This window comes from Pongo pygmaeus, chromosome 18, assembly GCF_028885625.2.
Source record: "Pongo pygmaeus isolate AG05252 chromosome 18, NHGRI_mPonPyg2-v2.0_pri, whole genome shotgun sequence".
In the NCBI taxonomy this organism is placed as follows: domain Eukaryota; kingdom Metazoa; phylum Chordata; class Mammalia; order Primates; family Hominidae; genus Pongo; species Pongo pygmaeus.
Window position 1 is genome coordinate 86,075,733 of NC_072391.2, and position 23,318 is coordinate 86,099,050.

At 59.7% G+C, this 23,318-nt stretch overlaps 1 protein-coding gene across 2 annotated transcripts in view; it reads right to left on the minus strand.

Moving 5' to 3' along the window:
• PIEZO1 (piezo type mechanosensitive ion channel component 1 (Er blood group)) overlaps positions 1-19,959 on the minus strand; it is a 69,115-nt gene extending 49,156 nt beyond the window's left edge. For both annotated transcript variants that reach the window (XM_054453027.2, XM_054453026.2), the window contains exon 1: positions 19,632-19,959. In XM_054453027.2, the coding sequence (XP_054309002.1) occupies positions 19,632-19,695 (64 nt within the window). In that variant the 5' untranslated portion in view covers positions 19,696-19,959. The remainder of the gene's footprint in view (positions 1-19,631) is intronic.
• Positions 19,960-23,318: the final 3,359 nt, after the last annotated feature.

The following is a 23,318-nucleotide window of genomic DNA, read 5'->3' on the forward strand; positions in this document are numbered from 1 at the left end:
AAAAAAAAAAAAAGAAAGAAAAAAGGAATGCCCCTGCCATGGCCTGCCTTTGACCCCCAGCATCATGCCGTGACCTCCCAAAACGAGGACTCCGCCCTCGGCACCAGGGGCAGACACTGGCGACCACTCCAACCATGCATGGCCCCAGCAACTCACCCCAGAGAGGCAACAAGGGCTTCCTAAGAAACCTGGCCACTGAAAACCTCCTGGTAGCCACCTCTCAGGAGCAGCACTGCCTTCCAAACACAGCTACCTGGCCCTGGCAGACCCAGCTGCCCACTGTGTCCTCAGCGGCGCTGGACCCAGGACAGAAGGTGGGGTGCTGACTCAGAGCCCTCAGCCTGTGATTTACCCAGCAGCACCCAGCCCCCTGGCCTGTCCAGTCTGGCCTGTCTAGACTGCCCCAGGGCCCAGTCACAGGCTGGCCTGCTCTCTAGTCTTGAGACTTCCCCAGGACTCAGGGAGGAATGCAACCTGGCCACCTCCCTCGCAGGCAGGAGGGGAGTCACCAGCCACTCGGAGGCAGCCTGGAGAGGGGGGGTCACGGGGCAGGTGTCTGGTCACACCCCCTTCAGAACCTTGCTCCCCCTTCCCCCCAGGCCACTGGGACAGGGCAGGAGAGGGAGGGGAATCTCAGGGCAGGTGTCCAGGATGGTCGTACGTCATGTCTGTATACTTCTGCAGGAGACTGGGGTCTGGTCCTAGCTCAGCCCTCCCCTCTCTGTGCCTTGAATTCCCAGTAAGTGAAATGGGGACAGAATTGGGCACCTGCACCAGGACCGTCTTGCCCTCCCAGTGGATGCCACCCCAGAAGCACTGCCCGGACACGTGGCCAGGTGAGCACCTCATATAGCTGGCAAGGGGCCGGACAGCAGCTCCTGGAGCCTGGCTCCCTGGTCCCTAGAGAGCCCAAGTCGTTATCGCTAATTTTGTTGCTGTTGTTGTTTTATTTTGAGACAGAGTCTCACTCTGTCACCCAGGCTGGAGTGCAGTGGCACAATCTCGCTCACTACAACCTCTACCTCCTGGGTTCAAGTGATTCTCATGCCTCAGCCTCCTGAGTAGCTGGGACTACAGACACCTGCCACCACGCCCGGCTAATTTTTCTATTTTTAGTAGAGATGGGGTTTCACCATGTTGGCCAGGCTGGTCTCGAACTCCTGACCTCAGGTGACCCGCCCACCCAGGCCTCCCAAGGTGCTGGGGATACAGGTGTGAGCACCGCGCCCGGCCGCCATCTCCATTCTGAACAGGGTGCTGAGGTTGGAGGAGGTGTGACCAGAGACATCACATGCGAGTCAGCGCACGGCTGTGTTCTCAGTCGGCAGCTTGGGTGCCGTGGTCACGCCTGCGGGTGGGGTGTGAGGGTTGATTCATGTGTCAGTGCTGCTGGGCCACGCTGCCCAGTTTAGTCAAACGCCAATCGCAATTTGGTGTGCAGCTGTTTTTCAAATGAGATTGATTTAAATCAGCAGACGGCATGAGGGCCTCATCCAATCAGCAGACAGCATGAGGGCCTCATCCAATCAGCGGATGGTATGAAGGCCTCATCCAATCAGCAGACGTCATGAGGGCCTCATCCAATCAGCTGAAGGCGGGGGAGTGTCGCCTGAGGGCCCGGAGGAGGAATTCCCAGGACCGCCACAGAGAACCCCAGCCCGAGCGCACAGCTTGCACTCGAGACTGCAACAGCGGCTCTTGACGGCCAGCCCACCCTGCGAACTTCAGACGTGCCAGCCCCACAATCGCGTGCGTCAGCTCCTTAAAATAAATACCCATTTCACAGGTAGACAGACATATCAATATATAACAAGCACCAGGCTGGGGTGGCTGAGGCCTGGGGACCCCGAGTTCCTCCCGCCTGTGTGGTCCCTCCCAGCACCTGGCAGGGCCCAAAGGGGAAGCTCAGGCACACACCCACCTACCTCTGGGGCCCTGGGCCCAGCTGACTGCGCGGAACAGCCAGCCCTGCGGCCACAGGGCTAGGGCGGGTGGGACGCCAGGGGGCCGCATACATACTCTGGAAATTCAACAAACTCATGAAGCAACCAAAGGAAAAAAATCAACATTCTGGGCTCATAACCACTAGGCGGGCAGGGCACTGCCTGGCTCTTCCCCAGGATCACCAGCCCCAGAACGGGGACCCGGCCCCAGCTGCTCTCAGAGCCACAGGGAGGATCACCTCAGGCCATCAGGGCCGGCGCCACCCCAGGCTGGAACCCTGGGCCCAAACTGGCTAGAGTGGGCCTCAGTTTCCCCTTTCCATGAAATCTCAGAGAACATTCACTTTCCTCTTCTCCACTTTCAAAAGTTTTTAAAATGCAGAGAAGCACAAAGTAACACCCAAGGTCCTCACGGTCAGCCTGTGAGTGCCGCGACTGCTCTACCCGCATGCACGCATTCTACCAAGCATGGCTTTCCCATCAGCTTCTCCGATCGATCGGCTTCCCTGATTGATTGATTAGCTTCTTCCCGGATTGAGCTGCAGTGCGCTCTTCACTCATCTCCCCATTGCTCTGCCTCCCCAGAAGGAAACGATCTCATGAGTCTCGGGACATGCTTCCAGGAAGGAGCCGTTTCTGAGCTCTGGAATTCCATCCAGGGCAATCTGCAAGGGCATCCCTGGCTTGTGGCTGTGCTGAGACCCCCGGACCAGGCCCTGCCCAAGAGGAAGGAGCTCAGGGGGCTGTGCTGGGAGAGCTCTGAGTCACAAAAACAGCCCCCCACAGCCCAGAGCCCTCCAGCCCTGATCTCCCAGAAACCAGAATGTCTGAGGCAGGAGGCAAGGGGACCAGCCACAAGGTCAAAGCTTCAGTCAGCTTTGGAACTCCCCCACTGCAGGTGACTGGCTGGGGTGGAAGCCGCCAGCTTCCCTGCAAACCCCTGCTCCACTCCCATCTCTCTGAGGACCCCAAGAGCCACATACCATCATACACTCGGCCACTGAGCCAGACCCCGCATTTGCAGGGGGCGCCCATGTCACCCTCAGCCACCTAGGAAGGCGGAGTCACTGCTGTCCCCAGGCTCAGAGGAACCAGGGTCCCCATAGGTCACAGGGTGAGGCTACCCAGCCAGGGAGGGGCAGAGCCAAGCCAGAACAGCTCCACTGAGCCTTCTGCCTCAGGGTGACCCCACCCTGCCCTGCCCTACAGCCCCGACTCAGGACTACAGCCTTGAGGGATCGAGGGGACTCAAGCCAGCTTCCACCACCGCAGGGCAAAACCCACACTCCCTGACACAACCCCTAAGCCCTCACAGACTTCCCGGGCTCCCTGACAGCACAAGACTCACGCACATGCTTCTCCCACTCCCTCCCCCGGGTCCAGACCCCAGGTCCCTGAGATTTCCCCCAGGCCCTCCAGAGGGGACCCCGTGGAACAGACCCTTTAGAGCAGAGGTCTGCAAAGTGGGACCCACAAGCCCCCAAAGCCATGTGCCACCACAGTCGTGTCCTGGGGAAGGGGGCCCAGGGCCCAGCCAACCTCACGGGCCCAACCTCGGTCCAGGGCTGCCGGCTGGTGGGGGCAGGGGCTGGGCTCCTCTTGTGCGGCCTGGCACACTGCCTGGGCCTCGCAGCCCCTCCCTCCACGTCCCAGCTTAGCTGCTGGACCTTATGGCAGGGTGTCCCCCATAGCTGTTCCCACCACGGCAGGCCGGCTCCAAGAAGCTTCCCAGGCCAGGAGGAGAAGCTGATTAAGTGGCCACTTAAGAGCAGAGAGTGGGTTGTTCCCTGTGGTGGGTGGGGAGGGGACTGGACGGTCCTGGCTAAAGCCTATGCATGTGCTCAGTTCCTGGAAAAAGGGGAGTGAGAAAGACGGACACACTGCCCTCTCACCCACCACATCCTGTTTTTATGGAAAACTAATCCAATTCCTAACAGCAGAGCGAGCAGCCAAACTCCCGGGGGTCCTGGGTGGCCCTGACAAGCAGGTTGTGGGTGGGGGCTCCCTAGTCCGTGTGGCAGGAGCTCGTCCACATGGCAAGAGTGCTTCCCTCTCAGCCACTCCTCCCTTCTCCCTGGGGAGAGGTCAGGATGGATGCGCCCTTCCTGGCAGTGAGGGGCTGGCTGGCCGTCTCCACCCCTGCAGCCTCAGCCAGGCCCTGCTCCCTTCTAGGCCTCGGCCAGTCTGGGGGGGGTGGGTGCCCACAATGGGCAGGCCAGAGACACCACGAGCTGCAGGGCCCATTCCTGGCACAGTAGCACTGTGGCTGCAGACCCTGGGATCTGGAGCCAGAATAGCCATGGCCCGGGCCGGCTCCACCTTGGCAAAGCAAGCTGGGCCTCAGTTCCCTCATCTGTGCAGTGAGGACACCAGCCCTATCCACTGCAAAGGCCACACACTGAGATATGCTAGGACACAGCAGCACTCGCACCCACTCTTGCGATGCAGAGTGGGGGCCCCTCATCCAAAGGGGCCAGAAGTATTTCCAGTTTGGGATTTTCTGGATTTTGGAATATTTGCACATACATCATGAGATATCTTGGGGATGGGACTCAACACAAAATTCTATTTACATTTCAATATATACCTCATACACATACCCTACAGGCAGTCACATAATTTTATTTGTGTAAATAGTGACGGGGGTCTCACTGTGTTACCCAGGTTGCTCTCAAGCTCCTAGCCTCAAGTGATCCTCACATCATGGCCTCCCAAAGTGCTGGGATTACAGGTGTGAGCCACCGCGCCCAGAGCATACTTTCAATAATTCCGGCTTTTGACTGTGACCTGGCGCGTGAAGTCAGGTCTGGAATTTTCCGCTTGGATTTGGATTTCGGACTTGGGGACTGGGATGCACAGGCTACAGCATCCTCGCATTTTCCTTACCAATATGAAGACAGACCTGCGGAACGCCTCGGCAGCAATGGAGCTGTGGGACCGGTCCCGCCTCCTCTCCTACCACTGCACCTGACTGGACCCCCCACCTCACATCGGCCGGCTCCATTCCTGAGGGTCAGGGCCAAGCCTGGGGACCTGCAGCCTCCAGTCAGCAGGCAGGGAGCAGAGCAGGGAGAGGACCCCAGGCCTGGCTGTCACTGCCTCCTCCTGAGGACCTGAGCCAGATCTGGGGCTGAGGCTCAAAGAGAACATGTAGCTCTGGTGGGCGGAGCGCGGTAGGAAACAGGGAGGGGCCAGGGCAGCCTGGGGGTGGGCGGAGCCTGGTGGGAAACAGGGCGGGGCCAGGGTGGGCGGGGCCGGGACAAGCCTCTTGTCCCCTCTGCTAGCTGAGAGCTGGCCCTGCTCCTGCGCAGGTTAGAGGAACAGAGAGGCAACCATGGGGCGGAGTGTGGTAAACAGGTCCCCTAGGGGGTTATACCCCTTCCAATGCCACATGGCGGGACGGTAGGGGGCTCTGAGGCCCTCCTAACCTACTCCAACCTGGAGGCCCGGGACCCCCATGCCTCTGCCCCTGAGAGAGGAAGTGAGGGACTGTTGACGCATGGCCCATCCCCGGGGAGGAGGACTGATGCCTCCCAGGGTGTCCTCCCTGCCCGCACGCCCCAGCCCCTCCCCATCCTCTCTCCAGGCAAAGAGTGCACAGTCCGGTCTTCCCAAGCCTCAGTCTGTCGGGACAGAACCTGCCAAAGCCAGAGGAGGCCTGCAGGCAGCCCCACAGGCCACCCGGCACGCGGCTCCCAGGACGCATCCCCGAGACCTCTCAGCCTGATGCCTGTGCACAGCCCGCTCCCCCATGACCCGGCCACACCTGCCCCCCAGCCGGGCCCCGCCTGCATCACTTTCTGGCTACAGACTTGGGAGCTGGCTCGACCTTTAGGAGTCTGCAGTTACTGTCTGTGGGGTGGGGGGATGGGAGCGGCTGCCTGGCCAGGCTGTAGCGAGGATGGCACGGTGAAGAGTCCAGAGTCTGCCAGGACACTGAGCAGGGCGTTCTCCTCAGGGGCGGCTCCAGAACTGCAGTCCATCAGGAGAGGTGGCCGTTAGTGCAGGGGCCCCGCCATGGGCGGTGCCTGCCTGGGCCGCTCCCTTCCCCCTCAGCCTGAACACGGTCCTGGGTGAGGGTACTCTCCTGCCAGCTGCCCAGCACGTCCACCACCTGGTGCCTTCATTGCCAGTGACTCAGCCAGGCCGGCTGGCAGCCCAGCCGCACCAAGTCACCCTGAGCACGCCCCACGGTTCCCACGGAGCAGCCAGGTCCGGGCCAGGCGTCCTCCACTGGGCCCCGCGCGGCCCTGCCGTAGGTGACACCAGCCACCACCAGAGTCTCTGGGCCTCACATCCTCACCCGGGAGGCCACTGAGGTGCCCTGGGGGCTTGGGTGAGGAGCTCTAACTATAGGAATCCAGTGGGCGGCACTGGACGGACTCCCTACCGTCACACGCCCTGAGCGCAGGTGATTAAGAGGCTCTCGGCCCTCTCATCTGCAGGCGGGGCCTGGGCAGAGCGGCTCCACCCTCTCACATCCTGCTATATGTTGCAAGGTCCTTCCGCCCCTGTCACCTGGCAGGTCGTCTAGGTCCCGGAGAGCCAGAGTTGTGAGGCAGAGCAGAGCAGGCGCTAATCTCACAGGGAGATAAAAATCAACCGTGCGAAAGGCCCCACAGAGCAACCGCTACTGGCACCGGGCCCAGCCTTGCAGGAACTCTGCACCCAGTGACCCCACTCGGGAGGACCAGACCAGTTCCACTCTTAAAGACGAAGTGCTGGAAGCTCAGAGAGGCTGAGAGATTTACCCAACCACCGGCCCAATGGTGCTCAGCAGCAGAGCCAGGACTGGGAGCCCCATCTGACTATACACAGCTAGGGGTGCGGCGACAACAAGAAACCAGGCCAGGCAGGCTCCCATCCCACAGCTTCCCTTGCCCTGCAGGCCCCAAGCCCAGCAGGCAGGGTAAGGAGGACACAGCTTTCTTGACTGGGGGCTCGGCTCCCCACGGCTCATGCAGCTGCTGGGCTCAGGGGCCACACGCGCCCAAGCCTGAACCTCAGCAGGGCCACAAGTGCCCTGTGACAGTGTCCAGCGGAGGTCCCAAGCTAGCCATGGGGGTCCCCCTCAGCCCACAGTCAGAGCAGGGCCATAGGGAGGTGCCGGGTGGGACAAGGTTGCAGCAGTGACACTAGCGGAGCCGACGTCCGGATGCCCGTCCACCTGCGGCCCCAGGCCCTCCTGAGACTCTGGTCCGGATGCCCATCCACCTGCAGCCTCAGGCCCTCCTGAGACTCTGGGCATGGCTGTCAGAATGACCACCCTGGTGCCACTGAGACCCCAGATCCAGCACCTGTGTTCAGCGCTGAAGTCCCAAGTCTGTGTCCAAGCTGGGAAGGAGGGCCCAGAATCCCAGATATCTCACGGCAGCGAGTGAGCCGGGGGTTGGGACGGCTAAGTGGGCTCTTGTGGCTTAGCCACCAGCTCGGAATATACTTTCCATGTGGACATGAGGCCCAGGTGCCAATAACCAACAGCCACGCTGGAGCTGAGGGCCCTGGGAGCCTGATGGCCCCTGCTCACGCTGCTCCTGCAGGCCCCAGCCCACAGGCAGGTGGCAGAGGGCACGGCTTCCTCCCTCATAAAAAGACCCGTGCCCAGCAGGGCACGGTGGCTCATGCCTGTAATCCCAGCACTTTGGGAGGCTGAGGCGGGTGGATCAAGAGGTCAACAGATCAAGACCATCCTGGACAACGTGGTAAAACCCCGTCTCTACTAAAAATACAAAAATTAGCCGGGCGTGATGGTGGGTGCCTGTAATCTCAGCTCCTCGGGATGCTGAGGCAGGAGAATCTCTTGAACCTGGGAAGCGAAGGTTGCAGTGAGCTGAGATCGTGCCACTGCACTCCAGCCTGGCCAAAGAGTGAGACTCTGTAAAAAAAAAAAAAAAAAGGCCTGTGTCCCCCTCCTCCCTGTTCTCTGAGGGGGATGCCCGCAGCAGCCCTGGCTCAGTCTTCTTGTCACCCCCTTGCAAATGTGTGAGCTCCTGAGGCCGCAGGCTGGGGTGGGCCATGGCAGGGTCAGCCTCCCCTCCAAACGCCCACGGGACACGTGAGTGGAGGCACATGGCTTCCAGCTGGCCCCAGGGGTGCCTGGAAAACTGTGTCAGCCTCTGGAATGTGAGGCGGCCTGTCTGTCCACCCAGAAGCTTCTGGCACTCGAGGGAGCTCGAGCTCGCTGTGCTCTGGAAGCAGCAATTACTCCTCCATCTGTCACCAGCGGCTCCAGCCAGCCCTCGGGTCCACGTGCCTCCTTCCTCCTGGGTCTCATTGATTCAGGCTGAGCCTCCCCCTCTGGCCCCCCAGTAACTCCTGGCCTCAAGCCCAGGCCCTCGCTCAGGGGATCTGAGTAGAGGGGAGGCCTGAGACAGGACAGCCCTCCAAGAGTGGGGAGCCAACGAGGGACCCCCTGAATAGAAACCGCAGAGGAGGTCTGCCCACCCGGCATGGGGGCCAGGGAGGAGGTGGGCAGGGAGAGGGGGCCTTGCCCAAGACCAGAGGTGGCCGGTGGCCGAGGGTCGGCAGGAAGCCAGGCGACTGATGGGTGCAGCGCAGACTGCCTCCACGTGGCCCTGCATGGCCTGACCTCACTAGGGGAAGGGTGAAGACAGAGGCTGGTGTTTCCCCCCAGAAAAACCCCAGGGGCTCAAGGCCACCCTTGAGGTATGCAGACTCCTAGAGACACGGCCTGATAGGGAAAAGGCTGACAGGTAGGTCGGGGGAGTGGACAGCAGCTGCCTATTGGGGGTGAGGGGTCCAGCCACCCTGCACCCGGTGTCCTCCTGGCTGGTCTTAGGAAGAGGGTCACTTGACCCCAGCCCCCCAGTGCAGGGCTCCACCGGAGCTTGCTCTGGGCACTTCTGGCCCTGCCGAAAGTCCCCTCAGGTGCCACCATCCCTGACCACCAACACCTCCCTGCAGGTCCCCCGAGTCCCTTCAGCACCGCAAGCCTCCTCCCCGCCACACTGCTGACCTTCAGAGATTGGGGCCCCTCTGGGCCTCCCTCTCCCCTGGCTGGGAAGTCTGCGCCCAGCGATAAGGTCTGGGATGCAGCTCCCAGCACAGCAGGAACCAGTCAGCAGGCAGGGCTGGGTGGGCGTGGCCTGAGCTTCGAAGCGCATGACTGTCACCTCCTCCTGGCCTCTGCCTGTGCCCCCTTCCCATCTACAGGATGGCGACGCCCAGTGACTCCCTGACCAGGCTGTAATAATATAAACTAGAGGTCCAGCCTGGTGATACACGCCTGTAATCCCAGCTACTCGGGAGGCTGAGGCATGAGAATCGCTTGAACCCGGGAGGCAGAGTTTGCAGTGAGTCGAGATCGTGCCACTGCACTCCAGCTTGGGCGACAGAGCGAGACTCTGTCTCAATAAGTAAATAAATAAAAATAATAATATAAACTGGAGAAAGACACCCATGGGTGCTGAAGGGGAAAACAGGCCCCAGCTGTGATAGCCAGGACAGCTTGGGGTCAAGGAGACTCACTCCTGGGCTCCAGAGTCCCCAGCAGCAGCCTGGGCACCTCTGTACACCGTATGGAGGAGAAACAGGTGGGCATCGCTGGCCCAGCTGCAGATCTGAGCGGTGGGTCCCGGGAAGCCTGAAAAGGAAGCCGGCAATCCCGTGCTGACCCCATGAAGAAGGGCCGACCAGACAAGGACGGGGCCCAAGGACAAAGGGACCGCTCATCTCATGCCACAGTGGCTGGGGAGAGCACTCTTGGGGTACATGGGGCTCCCTGGAGGATTCCACAAGAAACAAGGCACCCCGGAGCCGGCTGTGCAGGAGCAAATGGTGCCCACATGGTCTAAGATACCTCAGCACAGCCTCTTGGGCACTGAAACCACCCACGCATTCGGAGATGGTAATGCAAGACCTGGGAATTAATCCCAGAGGAACCAGTCAAAGGAAGGAAAAACAGGCGCAAAGATAGTGGCTACGTAACGACAGGGCGGTGCTGGGAGGCAGGCTCACTTTGCAGGGACCCAAAGGCACCCACTCCATCCAGCAGACACCAGAGAGGCCCCAGCCCACCCACTCCAACCAGCAGACACCCAGGGAGGCCCCGGTCCAGACAGTGAAGACGACAGAGTTCCCGGCCATACCCGTGACACCCAGGACGTAACGGAGTGAGGGGACCAGGGGCTCCGGAGCACGGCAGAGGGGCCGTCCCTGACCCTGACAGGACGCAGGCCCTGGGGAGAGGCCTGGCTCCTGGAAGTTGAGCAGGAGTGCCTGGCACAGGCTGGAGCAGGAGGCAGAGGCACCCACACGGGACACAGAGGACGCCAGGGCAGACCTAGCGGCCAGGAGCCAGGCAGAACAAGGCCCAGCACAGGCTGAATGCCGCGGCCACCCACACAGGGAGAGGACATTCAGTGGCAGGTGGAGCCCCTGACCAGAGCCCCCCAAGAGTGTCCAGACTTCATCTGAATGAAATGCCTGCTCTTAAAAACACATGGCGGGGGCCCGGCGCGGTGGCTCACGCCTGTAATCCCAGCACTTTGGGTAGCCAAGGCGGGCGGATCACCTGAGATCAGGAGTTCGAGACCAGTCTGGCCAAAATGGTGAAACTCCGTCTCTACTAACAATACAAAAATTAGCCGGGTGTGGTGGCGGGCACCTGTAATCCCAGCTACTTGGGAGGCTAAGGCAGGAGAATTGGTTGAACCAGGGAGGTAAGGGTGCAGTGAGCCAAGATCGTGCCACTGCACTCCAGCCTGGGTGACAGAGTAAGACTCTGTCAAAAGAAAAAAAAAAGAAAAAAAGAAAAGACACGGCGAAGGGCAGGACAGGAGTGGCAGCAATGGGTAGGGAGAGCGCATGTAGGAGGCTGGCTGATGGCACCAACAGGTCAAAAGACAAAAAACCCCATCGTTTAAACAGCTGGGAGACTTGAGGAGACTCCTCAGAAGAAGGCAGTGCACACGCAGAGGCAAAGACCCTCGTTAAGCACCCAGGTCATTGCAGATTAAAGCCACGGGAGGCACCAGCCAGAGCCGGAGCCTGGCTCCAGCATGTGCAGCACACGCCATGGGGCAGTCGGGGCCTCAGAGCCAGGCCCACAGGCTACAAGCTGGGGAGCGCAGGGGCAGTTTCCTTTCAGGTTAAACACGTGCCACCCAGACCCAAGATCCCACACTGGGGTGCATAGAAGGGACAAGATGAGGCCGGGCGCGGTGGCTCACGCCTGTAGTCCCAGCATTCTGGGAGGCCGAGGTGGGCAGATCAGAAGGTCAGGAGATCGAGACCATCCTGGCTAACACGGTGAAACCCCGTCTCTACTAAAAATACAAAAAATTAGCTGGGCATGGTGGTGGGCGCCTGCAGTCCCAGCTACTCGGGAGGCTGAGGCAGGAGAATGGTGTGAACCCGGGAGGTGGAGCTTGCAGTGAGCCGAGATCACACCACTGCACTCCAGCCTGGTGGGACAGAGCGAGACTCCGTCTCAAAAAAAAAAAAAAAAAAAGAAGGTATGAGATGCAGGGCCGGGACCTGGTGGCTCAGTTAGGGCATTGCCCGGGGCCCAGCTTCCCTTGGAGGGGCCCCACTGACTGCCCCAGGCTTTGAGCAGCTCCTGTGTGCACATCTGGGAGGGGAGGAAGGGGAGAGGGTGTGTGCTCAGGGCATCTGGGGAGGGGAAGCCACAGGAGGTTAGCAGGGAATGAACACAGGAGGGAACTGGGGAGCCACACACCAGGGGCAGAGCAGGGGATTTAGCGGACGGGACTGACTGCGGAAGGGCCAGGGCTTGGGGACAGGACTGTGTGGCTGGACCCTGGCTCCGGGCGGGCCAGTCTGGTGCTGATAGCACCACTCTGCCACCCACAGCCCCTGAGCCTGCACATCCTCGTGTGTGCAACAGGGCTGCTGCTGCTGTCTGTCCCAAGAGGGGAATGTGTGTGCTCATTCCCCGCCTGGCAGGAGATCTGGGTCCGGCTCACTTCTTGGCAGGGACTAGAAGGAGGGAAGGGCCCACACCAGGCTGAAGTGTCAGGATTTTCTTCTTCTTCTTCTTTTTTGAGATGGAGTTTCGCTCTTGTTGCCCAGGCTGGAGTGCAATGGTGTGATCTCGGCTCACTGCAACCTCCGTCTCCCGGATTCAAGTGATTCTCCTGCCTCAGCCTCCCGAGTAGCTGGGATTACAGATGCCTGTCACCACACCCAGCTAATTTTTGTATTTTCAATAGAGACAGGGTTTTGCCATGTTGACCAGGCTGGTCTTGAACTCCTGGCCTCAGGATCCGCCTGTCTCAGCCTCCCAAAGCGCTGGGATTACCAGCATGAGCCACCACGCCCAGTGGACCTGCTCTTTTAGGAAAAGCACAAGGGCGTGCACCCAGCAAGGAGGGAGAAAGCGAAGGCAGCGGAGGCTGGGGCAGAGCCTTACAGGCCGCCCATTGCGGGGTCCTCATTGTCACTGGCCTGCAGACACATTGCAGGGTCCTCATTGTCACTGACCCACAGACAGGAAAGGAAAAGCAAATCCCCGTTGAGGCAGGGGCAGTGGGATGGACGATGGCTTCCCTCTTCAAAACTCCTTTTCATGTTGCTTTAATGATGTGTTGTTTTAAACGGTACTTTAACCATAAACAGAAATCAAGTAAATGAGGGAGCAAGGGCCGCATGGTGGCTGAGCTGCGTAGGGGCAGACAGTGGGGGTCCCAGGCGAGAGATTGCAAACTGCAGGCCTTGAGGGGTCCAGGAGGTGAGTGAGACCAAGACCAGACCTGGGGTCCTTGAGGCCCCTCCCGGGCAGGCAGCCCCAAACCCACGTCTGTCCCCTCCTTTGAGGCCCCTCCTTGGCAGGCGGCCTCCCCAAACCCGCGTCTGTCCCTCCCGCATGGCCCTCCAGGTCTTGCCACAGCCACAGGCCTCCGGGAGCTCCTGCAGGCCCGGGAATCTGTTTAAGTCACAGTTGAGTTTCATTGTTTTCCCCGAGGCTGGAGGCTTCTAGACACACAGGAGGCAGGGTGGACAAACACACCCCGGCACTGCGGGGGTCCAGGACTGCCCTGCCCGAGGCCGCTCCCGGACCGGTGTGGCTCACAGATGGGCATGGCCCGAGTCCCCTTCCTGCTTTTGGGGGTAGAGCTGTGGCACCCAGAGCCGACCTTGTTCTTGACTTTTCCTGGGCCCATTTTAGCCGCCCATCCACAGGCAAAGGAAACCACAGGGGGTGGCTGAGGCGGCTGCTGTCCCTCTTTAGCCTGAACCTGAGGAAGGAGAAGAAGCCCCAGCTATATATACCCACAGAAAAATAGTGTGCAGATTGGAGCCTGGTAAACAGCCGGCAGCCAAACCCTGCCGGCCCGTCAGAGGGAGCCTGAAATACTCCCTGTAATTATGCTATTAAAACACACCCGAAAAATTGATCCACCCCACTCTGCAAAGGCTCCTGAGACAACGGCGGGGAATCGGGTGGCCACGCACGTCGGCCTAAGGGGCCCTGGCAGCGCCCAGCAGGACAGCTGTCCACTGCACGCCTCAGAGCCGGCACCTGGGACGGTCAGCGTCCCCATGGGCCCGGTGCCAGCAGCTGCCCAGATCCTCACCCGCACATAGGAACGGTCCCTGCAACCCAGCGTCCACCGTGGAGAAACATGAACGTGAGCAAAAATACGGCCTGCGGTGGGTGTGCGACCCCACACAGAAGGGCCAGAGGCTCGTGTGCCATCCCACACACTGGGAGCCACCCACACACCCAGGCATCCAGTAGCCCCGAGGCACAAGGCTGTGGCCCAGGGAAGGCACCTGGGGAAGCGGCCGTTCCAGCTGGGAGACAGACCCAGAGAGTGGGGGCAGGTGGGGTGCATGGCGCATTCACCAGAGGCCTCCCGCTGGAAACAGGGGAGGACAGAGGTTCAAAGGGTTAAAAAGGGAATTTAATCTGATTTACGACTTCACTTTTTTTGTTTTGTTTTGTTTTGTTTTGAGGCTGGAGTGCAGTGGCACAATCTTGGCTCACTGCAACCTCTACCTCCTGGGTTCAAGCGATACTCCTGTCTCAGCCTCCCAGCTGGGAATACAGGTGCCCGCCACCATGCCCAGCTAATTTTTGTATTTTTAGCTGAGATGGGGTTTTGCCATGTTGGTCAGGCTGGTCTCGAACTCCTGACCTCAGGTGATCCACCTGCCTCAGCCTCCCAAAGTGCTGGGATTACAGGTGTGAGCCACCGTGCCCGGCAAGGGACCCCATTTTGGACGGCGTCAGGGGAGCCCCATTTTCCTGGCACTTGTCACACTTTTCTTTCCCCGCTTGTGCTCAGCATTGCGCTTCGTGAATAAACAGCAACGGTGCATCCAGAACCATGCGGGGCCCCCAGCCTCCTTTCCTGGCTAGCTTGGGAGGGAGAGCAGGGAGCTCCAGCCCCACCCCAACACCCACCTCCACTGGCCCTGAACCAGAACTTGGACTTCTGGCTGCTGCCCAGAGCTCTGTCCCACAGGAACTGCGTGAGAGGACGCATGAATGAATCTGAGTGGTCGGGAATCTGCAGTGGGATGGGCTGGGCTGCAGACACCCCTGGGGACGCGCTGTGTGTGCAGCATGAGGGAGGCCGACAGCTCCACAGGTCCCAAGGAGCCTCTGCACTCCTGGGAGCTGCCCTGTGTGCTCCGGGACCAGGTGGTGAATGGCCCCTTCCCCTCAGCTCCATGGAGGCCCGACGGACCCCCGGCCACCGCGGCACGCAGCGCAGCTGGGAAAGCCCGTGTTGCAGGTCTCCTGGCCCCACGACTGTGCAAGGAATTCTGAGCCTTCCCGGGGGACGGCTTTCCCACCCCTGCCCCCACCCAGCCTGGGTGTGAGATCCAAAGCCCGAGAGACCTGAGACTTGGAAGCGGCTGTGAAGCTTTTACACTGTCACTTACAGGGGAGGAAACCCAGACCCAGAGAAGGGGGTGAGGGCCCCGCATTCAGAGCAAGGCAGGGTCTGCCGCTGCCCACGAGCCGCCACCAGGTCGGCCACACCTCTGCCTGCCCCCATCCTCCCAGTGATCCTGGACCCCAAGTCCCCTTCGGGTGCCTCAGCCAGCAGGTGTGGGACTCAACCGCCAAGGAGAGGAGAAGCCTTTACCCCGGGCCTGTCCCTTCCCACCAGTGTCATCTTGGGTGTGTGAATTAACTTCCCTCACCCCAGAGTCCTAATCCAAAAAATAGGCTCAACAGCTACACCCTGAAGCTGACAGAGGAGCTCAAAGGTCAAGAGCAGGACAGAAGGCAGATGCAGAGGATGTGGGTGGGGGTAGGGGAAGGGGGGGTCCCGCCTCACAGTCACCCAGAAGACTCAGGCCTCAAGGCAGGCTAAGGCAGAGAGGGGCAGGGGCTGGCTGGGAACAGCTTGCCTTTCAGAAGAACACAGGACAGACACCCAGCAAGGGTCCGTCCATACCAGATGTGTGTGTGGGATGCGTGCTGGCTTCTAAACTGCTCTGTGAGCTAGGATTCTCTACCACAAGGAAGGGCACGCTTGCTTTTGGAACTAGAAAAAAAAGCATATATAAACAAAGAAGCAAAAGTCTAACTGTCAGCCGGGCACGGTGGCTCATGCCTGTAACCCCAGCACTTTCAGAGGCTGAGGCGGGCAGATTGCTTAAGGTCAGGAGTTCAAAGCCAGCCTGGCCAAAGTGGTAAAACCCCGTCTATACTAAAAATACAAAAATTAGGTATGGTGCTACACACCTGTAATCTCAGCTACTCAGGAGGCTGAGGCAGGAGGATGGCTTGAGCCCTGGAGGCTGAAGTTGCAGTGAGCCAAAATCATGCCACTACACGCCAGCCTGGGCGACAGAGTGAGCCTCCGTCTTGAAGAAAAAAAAAAAAAAAAAAAAAAGTCTAATTGTCTATTTCTAAAATAGCTAAACAGAGGATTAACATTTTGTTGAATTGAAAAGGGGATTTCTGAGGCCAGGAATGGCTTCCTGCAAGATGCGGCTCTCACAGGACCCTGGAGACTGTGGTGGCCCCATCTCAGGAGCGGGCTGCAGAGGGCAGATGAGGCCGTCAAGGCCCACGGTGGTTCCCCTTCATCTTTGAGCACTGAAAACAAATGCACTGCCGACTCAGCACAGGAGAGACACCGCCCAGGAAGCTGCCTTGGGGCCAGGATCAGACTGTGCACCCCCACCCACCCCCAGAGGACACTTCCTCTTCGTGGGACCCTGGCAGCTGGGGCTGGAGCTCCCTGTGTCCTGGGCACCAGTGACCCGCTGTGGTACGACCACCCACTGTGACCCATCCTCAGCTCCTGGGCAGTCCCTGGCCCCTTCCCCAAACACGCACACATGTGCACACACACCTGCAGCCCTTGGTGCTGTAAGGCAGGCCCCACGTTCTCCTGCTGACTCATCCAGCCTCCAGGCCCAGCATGGAGACAGAGTGCGCCCCTCTGCCACACCAGGGAGCTGATGCTCAGAAGGGGCCCCCAAGCCACAGAGGAAAGCAGCTCCCATCTTACTCTGCTACGGCCATGCTCTTCCCAGCACCCTCGGATGGGACAGGCCAGGGTTCTGTGCAGGTCCTGAGACCTTGGCACAGGCCTCCGAAGGGTGACTCTGCCATGCTGGGCTCAGAGGGTCTGCACTGCTGAGCCACTGTGAGCCAAGTGCCTGCTGTTCCCCACCTTCTCAGCTGCCTCCCAGAGGTGGCGACTCTGATGGTGACAATGGTCTGAAAAAGGAGGAAGCATCCCTCATGCTAACTAGTGGCACTTCTCAGTGACAATCAGCCTGAAGGAGGTGACGCCCAGCTTGCCGGCCGTGGGTGTGCCCCTAGGCTGTGCCACGAGGCACCCTGAAAAGCAGAAGCCATATTGTCAGCCCACGTGGGTGTCCCACAGTCAGTGACACAGTGGCTCCTGTCTAGATTTCCCGCCGATAGAACGGGAGGTGCGGTCCCATATTATCAGAATCACAAATGTCCTGCCCTTTTTTTTCTTTTTTTTTGAGACAGGGTCTGTCAGCCAGGCTGGAGTGCAATGACGCAATCATGGCTCACTGTAGCCTCCACCTCCTGGACTCAAACGATCGTCCCACCTTGGCCCCCTGAGTAGCTGGGACTACAGGTGCACCACCACCATGCCCAGCTAATTTTTAAATATTTTTCGTAGTGATGGGGATCTCTACGTTCCAGGCTGCTCTCGAATGGCTAGGCTCAAGCAGTCCTCCCACCTTGGCCTCCTGAAGCTCTGGGATCACAGGTGTGAGCCATCGCGCCCAGCCCTGCCCTGAAGAGATGGGCCCTGATCCCCCAAGGCTCCAGAACACTAGGTGAGACTGCTGAAGGAGGCCCCTGCTCCCCGTGGGCGGGGCAGCTCCCTGCCAGATTTTTGGGTAATGATCCTGCACCGGAGGGGGAGGGCGTGGGGGCCAGGGGCACCCCAGGATGACTCAAACCCTCACCGGGCACTGTCTGAGCTAGCACAGGCACACACTGACTAATGCCTTCTGAAGGCCTCATTCATTTCCAAAACACCATAGAACTGCTTCCAACCAAAGCTCGCCAGAGAGGGAGGGGGCACTCCAAAGACAGCAAAGCCAGTGTCCCACCTCCGGCCAGGCCAGCTGAACCTGCACATCGTGGGTCCGTCTGGAGCTGCCCACACCCCAGGGCCAGAAAGCCTGACTCAGGAGTCCTGGCCAGCAGGCAGGCAGAGTTCTTGGCCGGTGCCACTTCCACCCCAGGCGACTGAGAGAAAACACTGAGGCCGAGGCTCCATGTCCTATCCCCAGACACAGAATCAGCGTGGGGTATGGCCTGGGCTTTAGCATCTTTCAAATTAAGAGACTTTATTTGGGGCCAGTTTTAGGTTTACGGAAAGTACCATACAGACAGTCAGTCATCATTATTCTTTAAAAGTTTCATAGAAGACTCTGACACGTGGCCTGGGGTGAGCACCCCTGGGCTACCTCCCCATTCTCCTCAAGGAGGCCAAAAGCAAGAAGAACAGTGATCCCTCCCCCAGATCCCCCACGCGGATAGCAATCGAGAAGGCAGAACCCAGGCCCTCTGACCAATTCCCGGGGGCAGCAAACCACATGTGCCACAGCATCTGGCTCAACACCTGTTTAGGTACAGCCCATGAACTCAGGATGGCTTTTACATTTAATGGCTGGAAAAATACCAGAAGAAGAAGATTTTGTGACATGCAAATATTTACCATCTGGTCATTTAAAGAAAAACATTGCCAACTCTGCCCAAGGAGCAGCTGCCGTCTGAGAGGGGGGCATTCCCTGCAGGGAGGATCCCCGCTCCCACTCAGACAAGAGGAAATGGAACGATCAGTGTGAACGGGACGTTTCAGAAGCTGTCCTGTTTCCCTCTCTAAGGCCTGTCAGCTCTAGACTCTGCCTCTGTGCCAGGCTGTCCTGCTTGTTTTCAAGGCACAGGAAGGAACACGGCCGGGCCCTGTTTACCGCCCATCTCACCCTGCACTGGGAGCAGGCCCCAGGCTGCCCAGTCCACACAGGGCTGACCGCACTGAAGAGAGTTGCTCAAAACCTCTCCTCTCCAGCCTCAATGGTTTTCATTGATTCCTGTCTAGAAAATCTTCCCCAAGTTTCACCACCTTTCTGTGCGACCGATCAAAACGCAGTCTGTCTGGGAGCCTCAGGCAGGCGGCTCTAGATCCCCAAAGCTAGCGCTGGGCGAGCTCCCACATAGAGCATGGCAAGGGCTCTGGAAGGGCTTTTAGAAGCAAAACGCCCCACCTGCCGTGTCCATGGAGGACTCCCAATGCAAACCATCCCACTTGTCCGTGGGTTAATTTCATCCGACTGCTTCCCAGCTCAGTCACACGTGGGGAGCCCCCGGGCGGAGGGCGCGGGCCCTGGGTCCCGAGTAGGCCAGGGTCGGGGAAGGGGTAGAGGTGCCAGGCCGTGGAGCACCAAGCCACCCGGATGTGCTTCGCGAAAGGGGCACCACTGCCCGGCAAGCAGGGAACACAGATGCCAGGACTGGGGACCCCTGCCCCGCCCTGACACCAGGCCACAGCCTCCGGGGGTGTCCCCTCCCCCAGACCAGGGCACAGGCCGGCCCCGCCCCCGCGAAACTGAGCCCAGTAGGGCAAGGGAGGACCAGGGAGGAACCCACACTATTTTTTTCCAAAGTGTGGGACCGCCTCAGTCCGGCAGAGGGGGGTGCGGTGGTGAGCGGGGCTGGGCCCTGGGCACGGACGTTCGTTGGGCTCGGGAAGCTCCAAATTAAACAGCTCCAGGCAGGAAGCCCGCCTTCTCCAAGATTGTCAGGAAGTCCTGATGCAACTTTGCGCTTTTTTTTTTTTTTTAACCCGAAAGAGAAAAAGAGATTCGTGCTCCCCCAACCACCGCTCCGGCCCTTCCCACCGGGGTAAACACCGCCTCGCCTGGCGGGCCCCTCTCCGCAGCGCCCCGGCGGAGACGCCAGCCGCGCTATCCCCGGCGCTCGCTCGACCGCCCCCGTGGGCACGCGGTACCGTCTCCCCCAGCCGCCGCCGCCCTTCCAGCCCGGCCCTGGGACAGGAGCCCCGCCGCCGCCTGGCGCGCTCATGCTTCAGGAATGCGGGCGCCCGGGTCGCGCGTCCCTGGGAATTTCCGCGCCCGCTCGCCCGCAGCCCTCGCCCCGGCCGGCGTCGTCCGGTGTCCAGGCCGTGGGGAGCCGAGACGCAGCCCCCTCCCGTCGCCCCCAGGCGCCCGCCCCCCACTCACCAGCCAGCAGCGCGCAGGGCAGCAGCAGCCAGTACAGGACCGCGCCGAGCACGTGCGGCTCCATGGCTGGAGGGCCCAGGGCCCGGCCCGGACCGAGCGGACGCCGCGGCGCTATGGGGCGGTGCGGGGGCCCCGGGGCCGGCGCGCCATGGCTGACCCGCGGAGACCCGCGCGCCGCCTTCTCCTCTTCCTCCTTCTCCTCCGGCCGCCCCGCCGGTGCCCACGTCCCGGGCCCGCGCTCGCTCAGGCGTCCGCCCTGCCCCTCGGCGGAGCGCAGCGCTCGGCTCACTGGGGCCGAGCTGGGCCGGACGGCGGCTCCCGCCCTCCTCCGCCCGCGGGCCTTTATAAGCTCGGCCCCCGCCCGCCCTCCCCGGCGTGCCCGCCTCCGCGCTTCCCCGACGGCCCGGCGCGCCCAGGCACCCCCTCCGCTGTCCCGCGCGGCCCGTCCCGCCTCCGGCCTGCCCTGGTGCGTTGGGGCCCGGAGACCCCCGACTGGCGCTGGCCCGGAGCGGACCCCTCCCCTCCCGCAGCCTTGGCCCCGCGGCTCCGAGCGTGCGCGGCGGTGGGCAGGGGCGCTTCTCGCTGGGTGGGCCGGGGCTGGGGCCCGGGCGCTACATAAGGGGTCCCGGGGCCTCTGGCTCCCCCAGGCAGCGCCCCACGCGCAACTGCACCCCGCGTGCCCGAGCGACTTTCGCTTTGCTCCCCGAGGCGCGAGCACGCAGCGCCCCCTGGGGACCGTGGGGAGGCTCGGAGTTCCCGCCGCGGCCGGGCCTAGTGGTCCCGGAGGGAGCACGCGGGATGGTCGGGTCGCAGCAGTGCCGCGATCCGCGTTGGTCTGACGGGGGCTCGGGGGCTGCTCCCAGCCACGCTGGCCACCGCGCGCGGCTTTGCCCGGGTCGCTGTGGCGTGAGACGGTGAGAGTGAGAGCCACGGCCTGTGCACCTGCTGCCGCGGCGCCCTGCCACGGAGAGGCGGGGTCTGAGTCCAGGGTGTTCGGGACCCTCACCCAGGCCACGCCAGTTTGGACTTCGTCTGCCCTTGAGGTGGGCACAGAAAGAGGGCGAAGGGCTCTACACCGTTTAATTGAGCTCAGTCCATGGCTCCCAAACTCAGCTGCGTAAGGCAGTGAGTGGGGCTGGGGGGACTGTGGCCACTGAGCCTCAAGGCACTGGCAACTCATGAGAGCCCAGCACAAGCCCACACCCTCCAGCTCAAAAAAAAAAAAAAAAAAAAAAACAACAACAAAGATGGCGGGGCAGTGGCTCAGGCCTGTAACCCCAGCACTTTGGGGGGCTGAGGCAAGGGGGTAGGGGGTGGGGGGATCACTTGAGGTCAGGAGTTCGAGACCAGCCTGGCCAACATGGTGAAACCCCATCTCTACTAAAAATACAAAAATTAGCCAGGCGTGGTGGCAGGCGCCTGTATTCCCAACTACTCAGGAGGCTGAGGCAGGAAAATCGCTTGAACCTGGGAGGCTGAGGTTGCCGTGAGCCCAGATCATGCCACTGCACTCCAGCCTGAGTGACAAGAATGAAACTCCATTAAAAAAAAAAAAAACACACAAAAAACCCAGAAATGGAGATTTTCATGGGAAGTCTGGTGTTTAAAGGCTGATATAGGCCGGGTGCGGTGGCTCACGCCTGTAATCCCAGCACTTTCAGAGGCCGAGGCAGGTGGATCACAAGGTCAGCAGATGGAGACCATCCTGGCTAACACAGTGAAACCCCGTCTCTACTAAAAATTCAAAAAATTAGCTGGGCGTGGTGGCGGGCGCCTGTAGTCCCAGCTACTCTGGAGGCTGAGGCAGGAGAATGGCGTGAACCCGGGAGACGGAGCTTGCAGTGAGCCGAGATCGCCCCACTGTACTCCAGCCTGGGCAACAGAATGAGACTCCATATCAAAGAAGAAAAAAAAAGGCTGATTTACTTTCTCTGCAAGTCTCACCCTCTGGTCAGGCTTTGAAAAGTTGCTGCAGAGGTGGGGAAGTCTGGGAGCTTGCCCTGCAGATGGACTTGCAAAGGTAGAGGATGTATGTGTCCTAGAATTGTTAAAGTAGCAAAAAGCAGAAAAACTCTCTGCCCACAGAAGCTTGTCAAATAAATGATAGTGTGTCTCACAGTGGAGTGCTACACAGCAGGTAAAAAAGAGAATCCGGCTAAGTGTTTTGTATCAACATGAAGCTAAGATACAATGTTACTGTGTAGCAGCAGTTAGAGAGAATCCCGCAATTGCTCTGTTATCAAGGAGGAACAATTGCTAAGTTACAGTGTTACAATTGGGAAAAGCAAGCAGGTACACTCAGGCCCACGCTCACCCACTTGGGGTGGGAGGGAGACCTGGTCTTCACCTATACCCTTTGGTGCTATTTTAATATTTTGCTTCATACATAATTCACTTATTCACAAAATAAAATTAGCAAAATGGAGACGAATACTCTGAAAAAGATCTCTGCTTGCCAGCCAGAGGTGGGGTGGGCAAGGGCAGGGGAGCCCACCTGTGCCCAGTCCACTGCCCGTTCAGGAATTTGGACCGTGTTCTAACTCAACCCCTGTTGCAGAAGAGGATGCTAAGGGCCAGAGCGGGATAACCATTTGCCAAAGGAATAGACCGGCCTTTGCACCCAGCTTTCCAGATTCCAAGTCCAAAGCCACTCCTGTCCCACTGCCCCACAGCTGGGAGGCCTTTCTCAACTTGCTGTTGCTTTTTATTTTTGTCGCTGTTTAAAACAGTGATTTATTTTTTATTTTATTGTATTTTCTTGAGACAAAGTTTCCCACTGTTGTCCAGGATGGAGTGCAGTGGAGCAATCTCGGCTCACTGCACCCTCCACCTCCTGAGTTCAAGTGATTCTCCTGCCTCAACCTCCCAAGTAGCTGGGATTACAGGCGTGTGCCACCACACCTGGCCAACTTTTGTATTTTTAGTAGACATGGGATTTCAAAATGTTGGCCAGGTCTTGAACTCCTGACCTCAAATGATCCGCCTGCCTGGACCTCCCAAACTGCTGGGATTACAGGCATGAGCCACCATGCCCGGCCAGTGACTTAGTCTTGGGAGAGCAACAATGGTCAGGTCCCCTTGGGAGAGAGGAAAAGCCAGGGCAAGAGGGGTCAGAGGGACTTTAAGCTTTATCATGCAGGTTGTAACTTTTTCCCAATGATAATATAGTTGTCATTACCTGTCTATACTTAAAAATTAATTTCAGGCTGGGTATGGTGGCTCACGTCTGTAATCCCAACACTTTGGGGGGCTAAGGCAGGAGGATGGCTTGTGGCCAGGAGTTGGAGACCAGCCTGGACAAACAGCAAGACCCCATCAATACAAAAAATAAAAATTAGCCAGGCGTGCCAGCCAGGCATGGTGGCTCATGCCTGTAATCCCAGCACTTTGGGAGGCTGAGGCGGGTGGATCACAAGGTCAGGAGTTCGAGACCAGCCTGGCCAACGTGGTGAAACCTTGTCTCTACTAAAATACAAAAATTAGCCAGGCGTGGCAGCAGGCACCTGTAATCCCAGCTACTCAGGAAGCTGAGGCAGGAGAATTGCTTGAACCCGGGAGGCAGAGTTTGCAGTGAGCCAAGACCACACCATTACACTCCAGCCTGGGTGACAGAGCGAGACTCCGTCTCAAAAAAAAAAAAAAAAAAAAAAATCAGCCAGATGTGGTGGTGCCTGCCTGTGGTCCCAG